This window comes from Microcaecilia unicolor, chromosome 6 (genome assembly GCF_901765095.1).
Source record: "Microcaecilia unicolor chromosome 6, aMicUni1.1, whole genome shotgun sequence".
Lineage (NCBI taxonomy): Eukaryota > Metazoa > Chordata > Amphibia > Gymnophiona > Siphonopidae > Microcaecilia > Microcaecilia unicolor.
The window spans coordinates 95,033,724-95,048,620 of NC_044036.1; the positions used below are offsets into that span (position 1 = coordinate 95,033,724).

A 14,897-nucleotide genomic window follows, 5' to 3' on the forward strand; every position below is an offset into this window, starting at 1 on the left:
TACTTAGACAAATGTTTTAGAAAAAGTAATTAAGAAGAATTAGGGTGAAAACTAAACCCCCACCCCTCACACCCACTCAATTCTGGCCCCGATCCACAAATTACTACTTTTCATGATCTGCTAAAAACTTTTCATTATGCGCTAGATCTAAGAAAATATAAAGGCTCTTTTACTAAAGCTTAGAACACGCTAACAGACAGAAGGGAAATGGGACTTGATATAGTGCCTTTGTGAGGTTTGTTTGTTTTTTTTTTCTTGCAACTACATTCAAAGCGGTTTACATATATTCAGGTACTTATTTTGTATCGGGTTAAGTGACTTGCCCAGAGTCACAAGGAGCTATAGTGGGAATTGAACTCAGTTCTCCAGGATCAAGGTCCACTGCACTAACCACTAGGTTAGTCCTCCTCTCAGAAGCATGTACTAAGTGCCATATGAATCATAGACATCAAATAGGGCATGCAGTATACCTAACGTGCTAATTCTGTTCGCACACACTAAGCTTTAGTAAGAGAGTTCCACAATTACTTGAGAAAAAAGAAAGCAAACATTTACATGGATATATTATCCTGTTAATCTTCTAGAAACCCTATAAGATTAAAGCTCTTAGGAGAAACTAAAATATAATTTTCTTGTTTCATCTCCCTCATTAACTTTACATTTAGAAGTTAAATCATTGCAGTTAGAGATTAGCAAATTTCTGCACTAGGCATTACCAGAACTTCTTTTAAATATTTCCTCAACACTATTTATAGAGCTAGGGACATTTCCAAAAAACTCAAGTTCCTAATTCCATGCCTATTTTCTACACTGTCCTAAGTTAAATGCATAAAAAGAGACATCTCTCCCTCCCCCCCCCCCCCCCCCCCCCCCCAATATTCAAAGCTATGTAACTGGCCAGACTGAGCTGATGACCGGTTGACTAGAATATCAGCACCTAACCGCTAATATTCAGTGGGAGATAACTGGTTATCTGTGCTGAATATTGCCAGTTAGTGCCTAGAACATAACTGGCTATATTGCGCGACTTATCCGGTTAGGTTATTATGTTATTCAGTACCTGTCCAGATAAGTTTAGCGCTCAAATAGGACCGCATAAATAGCAGGCCCGATCTTTAACCACTAAAAAGTTGAACAGTTAGTGCTGAATATCAGCATAATTGGTTAACTTTTTTTTAAAAAGCCCTGGATATTCAATTCCAGTCATTGGAAACAGCCCGGTATTGAATATCTGGGTTTAACACCAGAAGCGGACAGCAAAAGCACTGCCCGCCGCTGGCTGAATATTGGGCCCAGAGTCTTTAACAGTAAATATATTACTTGTCGGAATGATAGATAACTGTGACGCAGCAGAAAGTAACCACTTATCCACGTAAACAAATTTGGAATCTACATTATGAAATTTTTCAACTGCTTTCTATCTAAAGGTACATAGCTGTGCAGCTGTTCACTGAAATAGGCCCTCAGATCTCAAAATGGCTTGCCTGATGGAACTTATAGATGCATCATCCTGAGGCTGGGAAAGCCACAGTCGATAGAGTGGACACAGGCACCACGTTTATCCATTGGCTCTCTAGCAGCAACAAATTTATAGAACTTTTAGTTTTAACTTTATGTTTTCCCATAAGGAACATCAAACAACCCTGAAAGCCAGTACCTCCTCAACTTCCTCTGATAGTCCTCTATCAGGCTCCAGTGGTACTCTAGCTATGTTCTAGGGGCTCCCAAGGGGCACAGTGTGCCCCTTAGAGCTTGCCCCTTTGGCTATGCCCTGTGGCTGCATGCCGCAGCTTCTAAGATACTAAATAGCCCCATCTAAGGTCTCAATGATATTGGGTCCATCTTGAGGGATGTTTATATCATGATCTTCATCACAGTGCAGGCCCAATGGTATGTTCTAGTATGCAGAATTGGTATGGATTCCTCACTCTTGTAGAAGCTTTCAAAGCACTAAATAGCCCCAAATAAGGCCCCAATGATGTTGGGTCTGTCTTGAGGGATGCCTGCAGAAGATCTTCACCATGAAGTAGGCCTGATTGTTTCCTGTTCTCTTAAGCAGCACTGGTATGGATCCCTCCCTCAGTAGCCATTTTGTTCCTGTCTGGATACACACATATGCATAGTCCCTGGCTGGCTTCCTTGCCAGAGCTTGGGCTTCACCAGTTTAGGTTTGCCTAATCAGATTCAGTTCCTCAGTTGGGATACCTTGGTGAGTGCCAGTGTGTTCTACTACTCCTGTATTGTCACTGAGTTCCTTTGGTGTCCAGTACCCCACTCCAGGCTTCCCTTTCCTCTGGTTTTCATGTTAACCCATTCTATATATCTGTTATTATTTTTGAATTATTATCTTTATTGAGTTGAGCACAGCAACCTTTAACAACAAGTACAATGCAGTAACAAAGTTTCAAACATCCCAAGCCAAACCCGGTTGGACACCAACAATATCAACATATCCCAACAAGCCATCTGGTCCCACTATACCTCATGTACTCCTCTTTAATGAGAAGAAACTCCCCACTTCCCCAAGGCTCCCTTTCCACACACCCCCACCCCTCCTGCTGAAAAGGGTAGGGCAGAAGAAAAAGAGAGATGGCTCTCCTGATTGATGGTATAAAAAGTTTTTAAAAACTTGATACCAGAGAAGCAGAGGCAGGACCCATTAGCCCCAATACTCAAAACTCCAGCACTGTTCTGAACAGCACCATAAAAATACCGCTGGAACAGCGCAGAACAACAACGTCCTAATGCTCAACACTAATGAGATGCAAATATAGGTGCACTCATAGCGCTGAGAAGTAGGGAGTTCGGCAGAAGGACTGTACTTTGGCATGGGAGGATTGTGCTTGGCGCATGCACAAAAGAGTTCTGTGGTAATTTTGGCTCCTGTGTGCATGAACCTGGTAAAACCCAAACAGGAAGCACACATTGGTGTGTCATGGTTGTGGCCGTGCCCTTTTGTTCAGACTTACTGTTTCTTTGTATCTAGCTCTGTGACCTCTCTAGTCTGCCTTTTTTCCTGTTGTTGTTCTTCCTGTTAGCCAAGCCTCGCTTTGATGTCCCTGAAGCCAAGCCTCACTTTGGTCTCCCTGCTTCTGCTTCATTTCCTAACTGTGACATCATCAGTCTACTCCTTTATAAGGACACAGGGAGCTTTTCTACGTTGCCTTTGCAACAGGTCTATTTTCCTTTTTCGTGTTGTACTGTTGTTTGATTCTGGGGGAACTGGTCTTCTTGTTATGCAATGCCTTTGGGCACAGCCCTGAGCCCTGTGTGAGTGGGTTTGGTTTGCTCTCAGGCAAAGCCCACTTCTGTTTCTCTGTGTGTGTTGTTCTGGTTTTAACCTGTATGGATTACTTGTTTGTTAACTTTGCCCCTCAAGCAAAGGCCTGTTCTGTGTGTGGTTCTGGTCTGAACCTGAATAGATTCCTTTCTTGTTTCTAGGCCTAGCTGCTTTCATTGATTACCTTGCTCCCGTGCAGCTGGGTATGCTCTCTCTGCCTGCCTTTCCCTTTCCTACCTGGCTGTGTGTACTGGCTGAGTTCTGGTAAGAACATTGTTTGTTTTTTCCTTTGTATGCTTTATATCTTTGACTGCAGTGTAAGCCCAGCTTCTTTCTGATGTGTATGTAAAGGCAGCTTTCCCTGTTTGCTTGACTTTCCCTTTGTTTCTAGTGGCTATTATTTGATTCTGTGGCACAGCCTTGTGTATTCCTATAGGTGGTTTTCCTTTACCCTTTCCATGAATGCTGTATGGTACAGCCTAGAGTGTTTCTGTGAGTGACTTCCTCTTTCCCTGAGTGCTGTAAGGTATAGCCTAGAGTGTTCCTATGAGAGGCTTCCCCTTTTCCCTTGAGTGCTGTGTGGCACAGCCTAGTGTATTCCTATGAGTAGTTTCCCTTTTTCCTTGAGTGCCTAGTGGCACACCCTTGAGTATTCCTTTGAGTGGCTTCCTTTTTCCCTGAGTGCTGTATGGTACAGATTAGAGTGTTCCCTCATGAGTGGCTTCCCTTATCCTTGAGTTCTGTATGGCATAGCCAAGTTCTGTTCCTGTTGTGTGTTTGAGCCAGGTTTGTCCCTGTTCCCTGTCAAGCCAAGTCCCGTTCCAGAATCCTGTTCCATCCAAGCCAAGTCCATTCTAGAATCCTGTTCCATCCAAGCCAAGTCCGTTCCAGAATCCTGTTCCAGCCAAGCCAAGCCTGTTCCAGAATCCTGTTCTAGCCAAGCTAAGCCAAGCCCATTCCAGAATCCTGTTCCACCCAAGCCCATTCCAGAATCCTGAACCCTGTTCCAGCCAAGCCTGGTTGAGAATCCTGAATCCTGGTTAAGAATCCTAAATCCTGTTCCTACCTTGTGTATTGTCTTGCTTGTTGCTTGTCTTGAGTGTGCTCTGTCTATTTGCCATGTCTGGTATCCTGTTTGTATTCAGTGCCTGGTTTGCCTCTGCTCTGTGCCTACCCAGAGAACTTGTCTGCTGCAGCCTGGCTGTAGCCCAATAGCTCACCATCCTGGGTTCCATGACATAGTGTCTGTTTTCTGTGGCTTAAATGTAAGCATTTTAAATTTTGTTTTGCTTGGACGCTTATATTTAGATGCAGGAAGTAGACATCTATGTGTGCTTTCACTTTGGGCATTTTTTAAAAAAAAATCATGTATGCTTTAAATTTAGATGCAAAAAAACAGACACCAATGTGTGCTTTTGCTTGGGTCTGTGTATGGTCTGTCTTTTGCTTCCAAAAGCAATTAAAACCAGCAGCTTTTGAAGAAAGAGCCTTGAGACAAGCACGAGAATCATGAGAAATCCTCTCTTCCAACACCCTAACGCCTGCTCCTACCTGGCATTATTTTTTGCAGTAGTAAGGCAGTTTGCTTGTTTTGGGTGCTCTTTTCTGAGCATTGGGGAGAATACAAAATGACCTCATTTACATAAGCTTGACTACATTAGCATGCCATTTGCGATGTACATCAGCATGCTCTGCGCAGGTAAATGCAGGTGCTAATACGGCGCTGATGGCAGATCTTTGGCTGGTGTAACTGCAGGTGCATAAATATTAAGCTCTCACTTCATGGCATCGGGGTGCCTTCATGGAGGTGTCGACTTTTAGAATGTCCCCCATAGCTTATAGAATGCTATTCCCATAAGTCTATAAAAGTTGCCAATTGCACGCGCAAATTTGGACATGCTCCCAATTTGCATGCAGAATTTAATTGAATAACGAGCCAATTCGTGCCAATAATTGGCATTTTAACAAGCAATTATTGGCACTAATTAGATCATATGTACGTGTAAATTTAGGTGCAGGATCTGTGCGTACATTTTACACATGGCCTAAAAAAGGGAGCACAGAAATAGGAGGGTCATGGATGTTTCAGGGCAGAGTGCAGGCATGGTTTTGAGTTACGCAAGTAATTAGGGCACCATGCGTAAATTTAGACGCGGTCATTTGCACCATGTTTTCATTAGTGCAAACGGCGGTGCCTAAATTTATGCGGGATGTAAAGAACAACTCAAAGAAACTCCAGACAGCCCAAAACACAGCAGCCAGGCTGATATTCAGTAAAACACGCTTCGAAAGTGCCAAACCCCTCTGAGAAAAACTGCACTGGCTCCCAATCAAGGAACGTATCACCTTCAAAATCTGCACCTTGGTTCACAAGATTATCTACGGTGTAGTCCCAGGATATATGGTCGACCTGATCAATCTCCCAACCAGAAACAGAACCAAAGCATCACATACCTACTTGAATCTCCACTACCCAAGCTGCAAAGGACTCAGATACAAATTAACTCATGCATCCAACTTCTCCTACATAGGCACACAATTGTGGAATGCACTGCCAAAGTCTGTGAAAACAATCTACGACCATCTAAACTTCAGGAGATCATTAAAGACCTACTTATTCAGAAAAGCATTCTCCACCGACATAAATTAGATGCATCAACTCTGCAACACAGCAAAACTTTAGACTGTACTGGACACTATATATTCCTTCCTACCCTCGATCCCTATGTATCTGAATATACCAACCTACCCGACCTAACATCAAATTGTATTTGTGTCCATACCGGACTTGGCGATCACCTTTACGGTACTATGTAAGCCACATTGAGCCTGCAAATAGGTGAGAAAATGTGGGATACAAATGTAACAAATAAATAAATAAATTTACACGCAACCCCAGTGCCTAAGCACTATTCTATAAACCAGGCCTAACATTATTCACGGCTTATAGAATAGCGGGGTTTTTTGCACAGATAGGTGCCATGTATAGAATTCACCCCATGTGCATATCTCTGACATTTAGGCATAAACATTTACACCAGCTGTACGACTGGCTTAATACTTGTGCCTAACTGCTAGTCATATATATATAACTGCTTACACTGGTATCCTAGAAAGGAAAGCAATTGCCTACATTCCTTAAGAGAATAGGTACCTTCTGGGTGCTATATATAGGTACAGTGGTACAGAATTACACACTAAGTTTGGACATTTAATATATTATGGGGATAATTCTATAAGTGAGCCCAAAGGGCACAAACTTTCCTTTATAGAAAACTTGTGTATATATGCATGTCTGTTATTAGGTATGAGAACTAGAGCTAGTGAGAGAGCCGGTATATGTGTTTACCCTAAATGCTGGAGATATACTTATAGGCAGTGCATTTTTTTCTAGCGAAAAAGGTGCCAGTACTCAAATGCCAGACCACTCTTCAGGAGTGAGGTGATCATTGAGGGACCCACCCCATAATAGCCAGCCCCCCTGCAACCAGTCACAGAATCTATGGCAAGGCAGAATTGGTGTGTAGGGCCTGAGCTCTTTCATTAAAACTTGCGGACCATGGGTCAGTTTTAGCAGACAATGGAAAAGGTGCTGGTACTCAGTACCCCCAAGTAACCCCTCAAAAAAAGCCCTGCCTCTAGGGGGTTGATATTCAAAGCGATTTAATGGTTCCTGGCTGATTACATAGCCTGTTGAGGGCTAATCAGTCATTTTCAGAGGCACTTAACTGGTGCTTAAAGGAAAGTCAGATATTTTGGGGGAATTCTGGGGGTGTAGTTGGCACTTGTCCAGTTAAGTGCTGATATTCAGCACTTAACTGGCCAAAGTATCTGTATAAATAGAACCTTATAAAGTCAGTCCTTTTATTTATACGGTGCCTATTAGCCGGTTCAGTCCTGAATATCACACCTAACCGGCTGCAGTGTAGCTGGTTCTAGAAACCCAGAAATTTAATGCCAAAGCACAGACATGGCCCGGCATTGAAATTCTAGGCATAACACTGGCGGAAGTAAGCAAAACGCTGACCGATGCCGACTGAATGTCAACCCCAGTATATTTTATAAGTTCTGCATGTGATGTGAGTCTTGCCCTTGCTCTGATCAGACTTTGCTTATGTATACACCCATCTATGAAATATGTACTATGTAAGACACTCTTACATTTACAGAATAGCGCTTAGGTGGAATTTTAGCATTTATGCACATATAAGCATGCATACACACATATATTTCATTACTCTAAACATTTATGCGTGTAATTGGTGAATAAATATTAGTGCCCACTATACAGAATTACCCCCTATTTGTTGCTACTTTTTAATATCCCAGGTGATTTATGCCATTATGTGAAGGACACACTTCTGTCTCCAGTCAGCTGTGTCACCATTACTTGTCACTGGGTGAGCAAGGAAGTCCTCTAGATTTTTGGGTAACTCACCTGCTTTGTCTATCCATGCCCTATACCCATTCAACTCTCTTTCAATCTGCTGCTGTCTTCGTAATTTCATGAAGGATCTTCGATTCTCCACTCTCTCTCTCTCTTTGGCAAATTCCCTTTAAAAGAAGAAAGCAGAATTCATTTTCAGACCAAAGAAATAAAGGAAATACAATGAAGAAAAAAAATGAGAAAGGTGGGTTGAAGAATGGAGAAAAATGAAAATAAAGTGTGCTTTCCAATAGAGCTCATTTTCACAGGCTAGATTAACAAACTAGAGCTTCAAGAGACATTACAGAAATGGGTGGAAACAAATTGATCATTAACAGTCTACAGGACTTAAGACCCAGATTTTGAGAAGTCAGTACACTATATAAGGTTTTCCAACATATGATTTCCGGACAGTCACGTTGCATCTAATCATCATTCAACCACTTAATCACGTTCGTCTTGCTCTGTCAAACCTCACACATGCAACAGAAGGAGACACCATGGCACTGTGTGATGAAGGTGATTAAAATTCAAAGACGGACACACTATTTGACGTGGGCAACTAATAAATAGAGTGAAGAGATTAATGAAAGGAGACAAATCATAGGAATCTTCATTAGTGTAATGTACAGATAATCAAACTGATTAGCGAAAATGAACTTCAGCCTAAAGCTTAAAGCAGTATTCTTATCTACTGTTTTGTGCTTGGTGTACTTCATCCATGGAGGATGTTTCTTCTGTTTGTGACTGACCTGTTTTATAAGGCAACATAGGCATGTCATGCGCCTTTAAAAAACAGACTTGTACAAAAACTCCTAATGTCTTTCTGTAGTTACAGTCAAAGTTGTTTACATATTATATACAGGTACATTATTTTGTAGCTGGGACAATGCAGGGTTAAGTGACTTGCCCAGAGTCACAAGTAGCTGCAGAGGGAATTGAACCCAGTTCCACAGGGTCTCAGGCTGTTACACTAACCATTAGGCTACTCCTTCAGCTTACAACTGCTGTTGCACAAAGTTGCAAATGCTCGGAGGCAGGGGCAATAATAGGAGTGCACACAAGTATTTTATAAAGTGTGCATATACTTCACAACTTCACCCCTGTAAGCATCGCCATTCAAACTACAGAAAAATCGACATATTCATTCGAGTATTTATATACTGCTTAGACCTAAGCGGTTTACAGCTTCACTTTATAGGTACTGAGTCTGTCCCTATGGGCTCACAGTCTAGGTAGTACATTGCACTACCCACTTACCCCCTTAACTCAAAAAGGGGCACCTACAGCATGCCTACTTGGAACCTAATCTATAAAGAAAATTAGACGCCCACTTTTCTTCATAGAAAGCAGCACATGTTAAAAACATGTTTAATTAATGTGTGATCACTTATACCAGCCACAGATCTGGTATAAATGTTTGCTTCTATAATCTATGCATTTAAATATATGTAGTTATACACATTTATACATCCACACAATATTATAATAGCCATTTTTATCACAGAGACCAGGCTTTATATGTAGAAAATGCTTTATACAAATGCCAGGAGTGGAGGAGTAGCCTAGTGGTTAGTGCAGTGGACTTTGATCCTGAGGAACTGAGTTCAATTCCCACTGCAGCTCCTTGTGACTCTGGGCAAGTCACTTAACCCTCCATTGCCCCTGGTGCAAAATAAGTACCTGAATATATGTAAACCGCTTTGAATGTAGTTGCAAAAATCTCAGAAAGGTGGTATACTAAGTCCCATTTCCCTTTCCCAGTAGGAGAGTGTTCAAAGGGTCTATGGAATAAATTCAAGAAACAGTGCCAAAAACTAGGCACCAGAATGATGCACACTAAGTGCAAATTCTATAAAGGCAGTTTCATGTGGAACTCCTGTTACAGAATACTAGTGTAAGTTTTGCACCTGTCAAAGGCTGGTGTAAGAGCTTGTGTCTAACTGTTAGCAGTTAGGCGTGAAACTCCCTAGTATTCTATAACATGCACACTATATAGAATCTGGGGGATAGGGCCGGATTCAGTAAATGGCGCCAAAAATTAGGTGCTGGGAAAAATCGATGCTCAGCACTATTCCATAAAAGAGCATAGAATGGATTCCTGTGCCTGACTTTGGTCTCGAGGACTTACACCTGCTGAAGCCTGGTATAAATCCTGGCGCAAGTTCAGTGTGAATCTCTGGCATTCCCTAACATTAAATCTTGTGAATGCCCCTGACTCATGCATGTGCCTCCCATGGCCATGTCCCCTTTTGAATTGCATACGAGCCAATTTAGACACACAGTGTTATAGAATAGTGAGTAGCCAGATCCATGCACAAACCCTCATTAGTGCCAATTAAGTGCTTGCTAACTCCAATGAGTAAATGATTGCAGCTCGCTAGCTAATTATTTTGCTTGCAGATCTGGGATACGTCCTCAATATTTGGCACCTAACTTTTGGCAACCTATATAGAATCTGAGTAATAATGGGCACTTAAATGTTGGCTAATGTGTTATAACATTGATCCCTAGACGACCGATATTCAGTGCTATTTACCCAGCTAGGAATGGCACTTAACCGGCTAAGCTCTACTATTCAACTCGTGATAGCTGGTTATCTTCGCTGAATATTACTGGTTAGCCCCAGAATATATATAGTGGGCCTAGATTTATGTGCTCTTCCGTCCATAAATCCAGGCGTATTTTATAGCGTGTGTAGATTGTTTTAACAAGCTGTTAAGCATTGTTAAAAGTTAACGAGCACTAATCGGCAAAAATAAGAATTTACACGCATACATTAAGCGTATTCTTTAATGTACTGCACCTAAATTCTAAGGCACACAGGCAAAAAGGGGGTTAGGAGCGTGGAAACGGGCATTTTGTGGGCATTCCAAAATCTATGTGCATTGTTATAAAATATGGGCCAGTGCGAGTAAATCTATGCGCAGGGATTTACACCAGCTTTTTGCTGGCATAAATGAACGCACGTAGATCAGGGGCATAGCCAGACCTCGGCGGGAGGGAGAGCCAGAGCCCAAGGTGGGGGGGCACTGTTTAGCCGCCTCTCCCCCCGTCACTTTGGACCCCCCCCCCCGCCGTCGCCACATCAGGTACCTTGTTTGTTGGCAGGGGTCCCCAATCCCCGCCAGCCAAAGAGTCTTCTTCAGCGCCGGTCGACTCCGGCGCCTTCATTGTGTGATCATCTGTTTCTGACGCCCGTGCAGGACGTAAGAAGTCAGAAACAGATGATCACACAATGAAGGTGCCGGAGTCGACCGGCGCTGAAGAAGACTCTTCAGCTGGCGGGGATTGGGGACCCCCGCCAGCAAACAAGGCACCTGATGCGGCGGTGGGGGGGGGGCAAATGTAGAGGGGGCCAGGGCGTAATCTGTGGGGGCCCATGCCCCCGTGGCCCCACGTAGCTACACCCCTGACGTAGATTCAGTCACAATAACTATGCCTAAGCCTATTCTAAATACCGCTCATACACGCTTAAGTGTAATTGCCTAGTGCATGTTAATTTTAGGTGCCATATATATAGAATCGGGCCCTTAGCACATAGGACTAGATTCTATATATGGCGCATGTAAAATCAGCGCTGAAAAATTTCCACCTACTGTAGGTGTATTCTATAAAATGCACCTAATTAGGCACGGTTTATAGAATATGCCTAGCGGCCATGCCTGCACCTAACTCTAGGTGCATCCATTTACGCCAAGTAAAATTTGATGTAAATTCTGGTGCCTAAGTTAGGCACGGAGCAGGTGTATTCTACAATCCTGCGTGTAAGTTTTCAGAATGCCCACGACCCACCCATGGCCATGCCCCCTTTTGGCAGAGCACATTAGAATTTACACACACCATTTTACAGAATACACTTAGCAAGTTGTGCATGTAAATTCAAATTCATGCCAATTAGTGTCAATAATTGCTTGTTAAGTGGCAATTATCAGTGCTGACTGATTTGTGAAGTAATTAAATTGCACACAAAAATCCAGAATATGCATGCAAATTTTGGTTACACTATATAGAATCCAGGGGATAGTGGCTAGCTAGCTATTGGGCTCATTTTCGAAAGAGAAGGGCGCCTATCTTTTGACACAAATCGGGAGATAGGTGTCCTTCTCCCAGGGTCGCCCAAATCGGCATAATCGAAAGCCAATTTTGGGTGCCTTCAACTGCTTTCTGTCGCGGCGATGACCAAAGTTCCCGGGGGCATGTTGGAAGCGTAGCGAAGGTGGGACTGGGGCGTGCTTAACACATGGGTGTCCTCAGCCAATAATGGAAAAAAGAAGGGTGTCCCTGACGAACACTTGGCCGACTTTACTTGGTCCTTTTTTTTTTAACGACCAAGCCACAAAAATGTGCCCTAAATGACCAGATGATCACCGGAGGGAATCAGGGATGACTTCCCCCTACTCCCCATGGTCACTAACCCCCTCCCACCCTAAAAAAAAAAAAAATTAATATTTTTTCCAGCCTCTATGCCAGCCTCAAATATTATACCCAGCTCCATGACAGCAATATGCAGGTCCCTGGAGCAGTTTTAGTGGGTGCTGCAGTGCACTTCAGGCAGGCAGACCCAGCCCCCAGCCCCCCCCCCCCCCCACCTGTTAAACTTGTGATGGTAAATGTGATCCCTCCAAAACCCACTGCCCCTCTCCAGTAATAAGTGGGCGGGACATCCCAGGCTGATGCTGTCCAATTGGTTTAGTCCCTCTCTGTGGAGGGGGACACCAGGAAGTTCGGATCTAATCAGTTCACAGCTCTAAATTGATGTCATCAGGGAAGCCCTGCAGGGAGTAGGAGTTGGGACAGCAGCCAGCCAATGAGAGTCCATCTTCAGGGAGATGGGTGTTCTAGGATGTCAGCCGGCCAATAGAAGGAAGCAGCAGGAACAGCTGGGGGCGGAACCAAGCACGTGTCCCACAGACGCTGTTTCTTTGATGGACCCTTATCTTCCTTGCATTTTTGGTAAGTCACCATTACTTTTATGCTTTACAATCCAGTACCCCCCCCCCCCCCCCCAATTTCTTGCAAGTAAATGTAATTTGAAAAAGAAACATATGTGGTATGGCTTTCATACACGCAAAGAAGCTGCATGTAAGCTGTTATTTTTTTTTTGTTTGCTCCATCTTCCCTGCCTTTTTTCTCCCCTTCTGCTTGCAATAATGAAGAACCGGCAGGTCCACACCTCACTTTAAAATTTCCACGGTAAAGGTAGAGACTGCTTTTGTGCATGGGGTCGGAAACAGTAGTGCATCACATTCACATTATAATAAAAATTAGCTCATTTGCATTCCTTTTTCGTTAGCTGCTACCGTGACAGGATAATGGCTCGGAGAATCCTTTTGTGCACATCCTGGTATACTACTTGCGGGCTAAACTGACTAGAACCAGTTTAAAAACCACGTTGCTGGCTCGTTAAGTTTAGTGCATCTGGCCCTTAGTAAATACATGCCTTAAGATCTTAAAACTAGGCTTAGGAGCAGCAGCCTAAATCTGGAGGTAAATTTTCAGCTCACACTGAGGTCCTAAGCTCAGATGGAAATAGACATTTAATTAAGGTACCTAAATTTAGGCCTCTATGAATCAAAATGTTAAAAAAGATTTGGAGGGATTCTGTTCAATTGTCAAGTGAATTACTTGAAAATAAATCTATTGGCAATGGCTGCTTTAGTGTGCCACTTCACAGCTTTTCCACATCCTACATGAAATTGTTTTGACCTCCCTATACAAAGCCATATAATCCAAGTTGACAAGTATATTTTTTGAATTTGAATTTAGTTCACACTGTTTTCTTAATGGCTGTTCTTCCACAGTATTGGCTGATGAAGACATGAATCACAGATATAAAGTAAGAAGTATAGTTAAAAGTTTAATCTTGCTCACATATGGGGAGGAGGGGGTAAATTCTGTAACTGTGCACCTAGAATTAGGCACACGTCACCTGATAGGAGCCTAGTTTATAAAGGAAAGTAGGCATAAGGAGGTATATATGCAGTGGCGTAGCAAGGGAGGGCGGTGGGGGCGGTCCGCCCCGGGTGTCAACTCAAGGGGGGTGCTCCCAAAGTCCTCTTCTTCCTGCCAGCTCCCGCACCCTACTACCTTTACAAAGAAATCTCGGAAGCCGAGGCGCAGCTCCTCGCATCTGCATGTAAAAGAAGTGTGGATCGTCTCTTCGGGCCTTCCCTCACTCTGTCTGTCCCGCCCTCCGTTGACGCAACTTCCTATTTCCGCAAGGGCGGGACAGACAGAGTGAGGGAAGGCCCGAAGAGACGATCCACACTTCTTTTACATGCAGACGCGAGGCGCTGCGCCTCGGCTTCCGAGATTTCTTTGTAAAGGTAGTAGGGTGCGGGAGCTGGCAGGAAGAAGAGGACTTTGGACGGAGCTGAGGGTAGGCACTGGGTCCGGGGGGGGGGGGGGGGGAGAGGAGACTCAGATGGGAGAAGGGGTGTGAAGCCTCCCAACAGTTAAAATGCACTCGGGGGGGGGGGGGGGGTCATCGTGCTGCACCCTTGCTACGCCACTTTATATATGTATGTAAGTACTTAGGCATGAGTACTTATGCAAGTCACAGAGCTGGTTTCTGTGAGCAACTAGTGTAATAAACATGCCTTAACTTACAGTATTCTATATGTTACCCGCATAACTGTATGCTCTACCCATGTTCTGTCCAGACCCCATAAATGTTTACACCCACCTACAAACTATATGCTATCAAAGATCAGGAGCAACCTGGGCCGGAACTGCGCAGCACTGCCCCACTCACTGCACCGCAGCCAAGCAGGACAGACAATGGAGGGAGATCGCTTTCTGCACCCCCACCTTCCTTGCAGCCTTACTGCTCACGCAGCCCTTGTGGACCGCCATGGAAAAGATGGGCCAGGTTCTAAATGGCGCCCAAAGTTAGGCTCAAAAACCGACGGAGAGGAAAAACCGCAAAATCAGAAGACTGAGGTCCACTATATATGGCTGTATATATAGTGTCACGTCTGTGGCTGTGCCCCCTCTCAGACTCACCTTATTTCCTGTGGTCAGCTTCTGAGCTGGCTTCTGTCTCTTATTTGTGAGTTAGTTCTGTCTCTGTCTCTGTGTGCTGGCTGCATTAGATTGTCTGTGTTCTGTCTCCCGTTCCAGATTTCAGCGCAGTCCGGTCCGGATCTTCCAGACTGCCAGATCTGCTTGTTTTGTTTGAACCTGCAC

The 14,897-nt window shown here is 43.8% G+C and overlaps 1 protein-coding gene across 1 annotated transcript in view; it reads right to left on the bottom strand.

The window, feature by feature from the left end:
- The window catches only part of CACNA1E (calcium voltage-gated channel subunit alpha1 E), a 786,482-nt gene that overhangs the window by 385,460 nt on the left and 386,125 nt on the right, over window positions 1-14,897 (bottom strand). The window contains exon 8 of the mRNA XM_030206580.1: window positions 7,719-7,834. Coding sequence (XP_030062440.1) covers window positions 7,719-7,834 — 116 coding nt within the window. The remainder of the gene's footprint in view (window positions 1-7,718; window positions 7,835-14,897) is intronic.